General features: G+C 41.0%; 1 protein-coding gene across 1 annotated transcript; it reads right to left on the bottom strand.

The window, feature by feature from the left end:
- Positions 1-5,928: 5,928 nt before the first annotated feature.
- Positions 5,929-6,267, bottom strand: LOC114668120 (piercer of microtubule wall 2 protein). Its single transcript, XM_028823747.1, has one exon. It carries the CDS (start codon positions 6,265-6,267, stop codon positions 5,929-5,931), a length of 339 nt encoding a protein of 112 aa, XP_028679580.1.
- Between the last annotated feature and the right edge of the window lie 279 nt (positions 6,268-6,546).

The raw sequence follows: 6,546 nt of genomic DNA, 5'->3' as shown, positions 1-6,546 counted from the left end.
CCCACCCTCCATGATATGTCATCCATCCAAATATCAGATGGAACAGAAACTGATTGCCATTCTTGGATTTACGATTCTCTAGAGAATCGCTGGCTTACTTGTCCATGAGAATTAAAAGATTTGTTGTTTGGTGAAAGTGAAATCCCGCGAGAGAAAAGTTCAAGCCCCGCAAGACAAGACTTTATGCAAAGAGATTTGGAAAAGTCCTGCCTACATCTAAAAGCGAAAAGAAATCGAATATATGGACATACGGTAGGTGATATGACAGAAGTACAGTATGTAGATGTTACCACCAATGTATGAAAAGCAGGCATTGTATAGAATGCCGAAAATTGAACGGCAAAGTATGAAACGATTAATATGTCACACATTTCCTAGGCATTCTTCGCAATGCCAAAAGAAAAAAGTATAAAATACTCCCGCTAATGATGTTTCTAATGTCACGTGCCACGTGACTTTCGACGCTCGCCTCAGACGGAGAATTCCCCATTTGCATTCCAGTCTTTGTTCGGAAGTGATGACATACACTACTTTGAATTTGTTCGGCAAAGACTCTAGCCCATACTGTGCTGTATGAAAATGGAAGAGCAAGGAGTAGTGTCCAAGAAGGAATCATGGCATGTTGACATGCAACGACGATTCTACGATGAACTGTCTAAACTGCGAATAAAGCAATGAAGTGCAATTCAAAATGCCACTCAAGCCTTCCTTGTTGCAACAAGTTGGTTACTTTTTTCTCTTATTTTTTTCAGTAAGAAAGTTCTGTATTTTATTTGATATTTTCTTTTTTCATTTATGTATTTTTAATGAAGGCCTTTTCATGACTCTCTTTTCAAGTTTTACTTTTTTGTGAGAAAGACAATTAAGTGCAATTAAAAATAAAACTCTTTCCTTCCTTGTTGCAACAAGTAGGTTCACATTTTATTTTCTCTTGTTTTTCTCAATAAGAAAGTCCTATATGTTATTTTGTATTTCCTTCATTTTCATATACGTCTTTTCAATAAAAGCCTTTTCGTGACTCTGTTTTAATACTTTGCCTAAGTAGCATTTGTCATTCTATATAATGCCTAGGGAAAGTATTCACAGCGCATCACTTTTTCCACATTTTGTTATGTTGCAGCCTTATTCCAAAATGGATTAAATTCATTTCTTTCCTCAGAATTCTACACACAACACCCCATAATAACAACGTGAAAAAAGTTTACTTGAGGTTTTTGCAAATTTATTAAAAATAAAAAAATTGAGAAAGCACATGTACATAAGTATTCACAGCCTTTGCCATGAAGCTCCAAATTGAGCTCAGGTGCATCCTGTTTCACCTGATCATCCTTGAGATGTTTCTGCAGCTTCATTGGAGTCCACCTGTGGTAAATTCAGTTGACTGGACATGATTTGGAAAGGCACACACCTGTCTATATAAGGTCCCACAGTTGACAGTTCATGTCAGAGCACAAACCAAGCATGAAGTCAAAGGAATTGTCTGTAGACCTCTGAGACAGGATTGTCTCAAGGCACAAATCTGGGGAAGGTTACAGAAAAATTTCTGCTGCTTTGAAGGTCCCAATGAGCACAGTGGCCTCCATCATCCATAAGTGGAAGAAGTTCGAAACCACCAGGACTCTTCCTAGAGCTGGCCGGCCATCTAAACTGAGCGATCGGGGGAGAAGGGCCTTAGTCAGGGAGGTGACCAAGAACCCGATGGTCACTCTGTCAGAGCTCCAGAGGTCCTCTGTGGAGAGAAGAGAACCTTCCAGAAGGACAACCATCTCTGTAGCAATCCACCAATCAGGCCTGTATGGTAGAGTGGCCAGACGGAAGCCTCACCTTAGTAAAAGGCACATGGCAGCCCGCCCTGGAGTTTGCCAAAAGGCACCTGAAGGACTCTCAGACCATGAGAAAGAAAATTCTCTGGTCTGATGAGACAAAGATTGAACTCTTTAGTGTGAATGCCAGGTGTCACGTTTGGAGGAAACCTGGCACCATCCCTACAGTGAAGCATGGTGGTGGCAGCATCATGCTGTGGGGATGTTTTTCAGCGGCAGGTACTGGGAGACTAGTCAGGATAAAGGGAAAGATGACTGCAGCAATGTACAGAGACATCCTGGATGAAAACCTGCTCCAGAGCGCTCTTGACCTCAGACTGGGGTGACAGTTCATCTTTCAGCAGGACAACGACCCTAAGCACACAGCCAAGATATCAAAGGAGTGGCTTCAGGACAACTCTGTGAATGTCCTTGAGTGGCCCAGCCAGAGCCCAGACTTGAATCCGATTGAACATCTCTGGAGAAATCTTAAAATGGCTGTGCACCGACGCTTCCCATCCAACGTGATGGAGCTTGAGAGGTGCTGCAAAGAGGAATGGGCGAAACTGGCCAAGGATAGGTGTGCTAAGCTTGTGGCATCATATTCAACAAGACCTGAGGCTGGAATTGCTGCCAAAGGTGCATCGACAAAGTATTGAGCAAAGGCTGTGAATACTTATGTACATGGGATTTCTCAGTTTTTTTATTTTTAATAAATTTGCAAAAACCTCAAGTAAACTTTTTTCACGTTGTCATTATGGGGTGTTGTGTGTAGAATTCTGAGGAAAAAAATGAATTTAATCCATTTTGGAATAAGGCTATAACATAACAATAATGTGGAAAAAGTGATGCGCTGTGAATACTTTCCGGATGCACTGTATAATATTAAAATAATTTGGATATTTCTTACTTTGCCCAAAAATGCCAGGCATTCTTTATATTGCCTAGGCATTCTATACAATGCCTGCTTTTCATCCATTGCTTGTAACATAGATGTTGTTTGGCCTTTAAAGTTTAAGTCGGAGACTTGTAGATCGTCTAATTCGTGTTGCCATCAGGGAAAAGTAGCGTTTCTTCCCAATGAAGAGGTGTATCTGCGAGAATTAAAAGATTTGTTGTTCGGTGAAAGTGAAATCCACATATGCGAGCGGCAGAGACGTGAAGTGGCTGACATGTAGCTCAGGCAGGGGCGGTTGGCGAACAGGTGGCGAAGCCCCCTAGTCTTCATTTATATGGAAAACTTTCTTTCCCCTCTTAACAATCTTTGGCTCACAGGCAGCAACTTGTATCCTATCCAGAGTTAAGAGGCATCTTGTATTGGTTGTGGACAACATGCTTAAGAACTGAGAGAACAAGTGCTCTGGCCTGTCTATGCTTCACCAGGGCATGACTAGGACATAGTGGACTGCATTCGTGTTTTATTTAAGTGACTTTGAGCCTGGCAGAGCTATACGTCTGCCACTGTGATGTTTGTCACCCGATTTGCACTGCGATCGCGATTGCCTAAGCAGCTCAGTTAGTCTTTCCCGCAGGAGCTGTTTATTCACAGATGGTGAGGGTGGCATGTCGGCGCAAGAGTAAAAGCAAAGCAAAGAGCTTTTGGAACTAGTCTACCATCCATCGTAATGGGAAATGTTCAATCGATGTCAAATAAGATGGATGAACTGTCTGCACTCATAACGCGCCATGGAGCATACAAGTATAGTGGCAGTTTGTGTTTTACAGAGAGCTGGCTTAAACCTGATATACGTGACGCTGTTGTAATGGTGGATGGTTTTCATCTCATAAAGCAGAGACCCAGTGGAATGTGGAAGAAAGACAGAAGAGGGACTGGACATCTGCATGAATGAGGGATGGTGTGAAATGGAGCACATTACAGCTAAAAGTACAGTTTCTAATTCAGATATCGAAATTCTGGCTGTTGGAATTTGTCTACATTATTTGGAGATTAATGTTTATATTCCTCCTTCCACAAATGGGGACCTAGCAACAGAAATGAATCATTCTGTCACCATGATGACTCAGTCCAACCCTGCAGTTATAATATGTGGTGTCTTCAACCAGGCGACTTTTGAACAAATAATGACAAATTTCTATCAGTTTGTGACCCGAGGAAATAACACGCTGGACCTGCTGTATTCAAGTGTTAAAAGACGCCTTTAAGTGCAATCTGCATGCCAATCTGACCACAGCCTGATTCATCTCATTCCCTGCTACAAGCCTCTTATTACATGGCAACCTGTTACCACCAGAATAGTGAAGAAGTGGAGCCTGGAGGTTGAAATGACTCAATGGCTGCTCTCAAATGGCAGACTGGGAAATGATGTGCGAGTCACATGGGGACAAGTTTGAGGGACTCTGTCACAACATATTAACTTCTGTGTCGCCACGGTGGTACCCACAAAGAGAGTGCGCAGCTTTCCAATCAATAAGCCCTGGATTACTAAGGAGCTAAAAGCTCTCCTGAATGAGAAAAAGAGAAAGGAGCATTCAAATCCAGTGGTCATGAGGTGCTGAAAGATGAACTGCGTGTGCTAAAGAAAAGGTTGAGTGAAGGAAAGGAAGTTTAGAAAACTTCAAACAGAAAACAAACCCACTCAGAATAACATTAATGTTGTCTAGAATGGACCGGGTATAATTATGGGACTGAAGCAATCCAGGGCTCAGGTGCTAGAAGGGGATGTGGACAAAACTAATGCCCTCAACCAAGTTTTTAATAGGTTTCCCTCCCCACTGCCACCTTCTTCTAATGACCAGTCTCTTCTCAGAATCCCTACTACATCAACAACACCTACCATGTCAACTGGAATTCTCAAGAGAGAAAAGACGAGATTCTTCTTCTTTCGGCTGCTCCCGTTAGGATCATCTTCTTCCATATCTTCCTGTTCTCTACATCTTGTTCTGTTACACCCATCTCCTGCATGTCCTCTCTCACCACATCCATAAAAAATCTTGTGATGCACTAGTGCATTTCTGTTTATTTCACTGCACTAAAAGGAAGTGTAAATTATCCACCTTAATAAAAAGTGGCTATGTAGCTATGTGTGTTCATCCGTTTGTCGTTGTCTCTGTCATACCAACAGATGGCGCACCACAAACATTTGTAGTAATGCATTGCACTTGTCGTTCCAACAGGTGGTGCATCACAAGCATTTTTTGTAATTAATTTTATTACGACAAATGTTTGTGATGTACCATCTGTTGGAATGATTCTTCTTCTTCTTTCGGCTGCTCCCATTAGGGGTTGCCACAGCGGATCATCTTTTTCCATATCTTCCTGTCCTCTGCGTCTTGTTCTGTTACACCCATCACCTGCATGTCCATAAACCTTCTCTTCGGTTGGCAGCTCCAGCCTTAGCATCCTTTTCCCAATATACCCAGCATCTCTCCTCCGCACATGTCCAAACCAACGAATGATAAATGTGATACATTTTATTACTACGTGCATTACAAAATACATTAAAATTGAGGGTGCACTGCAGAGAACAATGTTGAAAACTTTGATTTTAACATATGTATTTCTACACAGTAATATAAAACAGTATTTTAGTAGCCCCATTGTGTGTGTTTTTGTTACACCTAATTAAAAAAGAAGGATACAGATGTGTCAGAACCTGTCATTATTACATATATTTACAATCCGTCAAGCTTTATTTTACGTAGCACCTTTCACAGTGAGCACCATCACAAGTCAGTTTACAAACCAAAGAAGACTACAAGTCAGCATCAGGCCATATAGAAGAGTAGTAGGTTGAGCGTGCATTAGTAACAAAATCCAAGTATTGCTCAAAATAATTTAATGGAATTTCTCAAGATGCCATTATAAGCAGCCAAGAAAAGAATGGCATGTTTTAAAGGTGCTACATTTACAATAGTCGATTGGTTCAAATTTCCACAGGATAGTGAAGACAGCATATTTTGTTGATTTTAGTTATTACACATAATTAGTGATACTACTCCATGATATTATATTTTATTCAGTGTTCATTTTATCTGAAGAATGTAAAGGTAGGTAGATGGTCTGAGAGGCTCATTTATTTGTACATTCCAACTGTTTTAACTAACCTAACCTAACCTAACCAGTTCAATTGAAAAATCTGACTGAAGGCAACTACAGCAAGCCTCATCAAAGAGTGTGCTGGAGGTTTGGGTTGTCATAGACTCTGCTTTTATCCACCACCGTATTCAGGGAGTTGTTGCGATACATGCCACAGGTGCCAAGGTGGGCAGAAAATTCCATGTACACTGGATTGTAGACACAAGGTGATGACTCGTAAGTGGGGGGAAGGAATCCATAATCATGTGACGTTGTCTTGTAAAGTGGATTCTGCGTTTTAACAAATGTCCAGGCTTTCTGAGGAATTTCAGGCTTCAGCATGCAGGAGAAGACAGGATTACCGGGAGTGGAGCAGGCTGCGTCATCCTTAGGTTTGCTTCCAGAATCACGGGCTGTTTTACCAGACATTGTAGTTTTTTCCCCAAAATAAAGCACTTTGATTCTTTTTGTCAATCCAAGCCAAGTTTTAATTTATATCTAGCTGAAAATATAAATAAAAACATATTAACAGAGAAAACATAAATAAGAGAAAAAGAATGGTGACATACTGGCTTAGAAATTGGATTTTAAACCACCTCTGACTCAATGTGTGGAACTGAGCATACAAGTCATTTAAGTGACTGGTGTACCAAATTATATGAAAATAATACGATCTATGATTGAGCTTGGATTAAAAGGCATTACTCA

Source organism: Erpetoichthys calabaricus, chromosome 17, assembly GCF_900747795.2.
Source record: "Erpetoichthys calabaricus chromosome 17, fErpCal1.3, whole genome shotgun sequence".
Taxonomy (NCBI): domain Eukaryota; kingdom Metazoa; phylum Chordata; class Cladistia; order Polypteriformes; family Polypteridae; genus Erpetoichthys; species Erpetoichthys calabaricus.
The sequence above is the reverse complement of the archived record's forward strand: the minus strand, read 5'-3'. Positions and strand labels throughout refer to the sequence as shown.

What these genes read in the sequence shown, in the direction of transcription:
- LOC114668120 (XM_028823747.1), bottom strand. Translation starts at nt 6,267, where the DNA reads ATGTCTGGTAAAACAGCCCGTGATTCTGGAAGCAAACCTAAGGATGAC.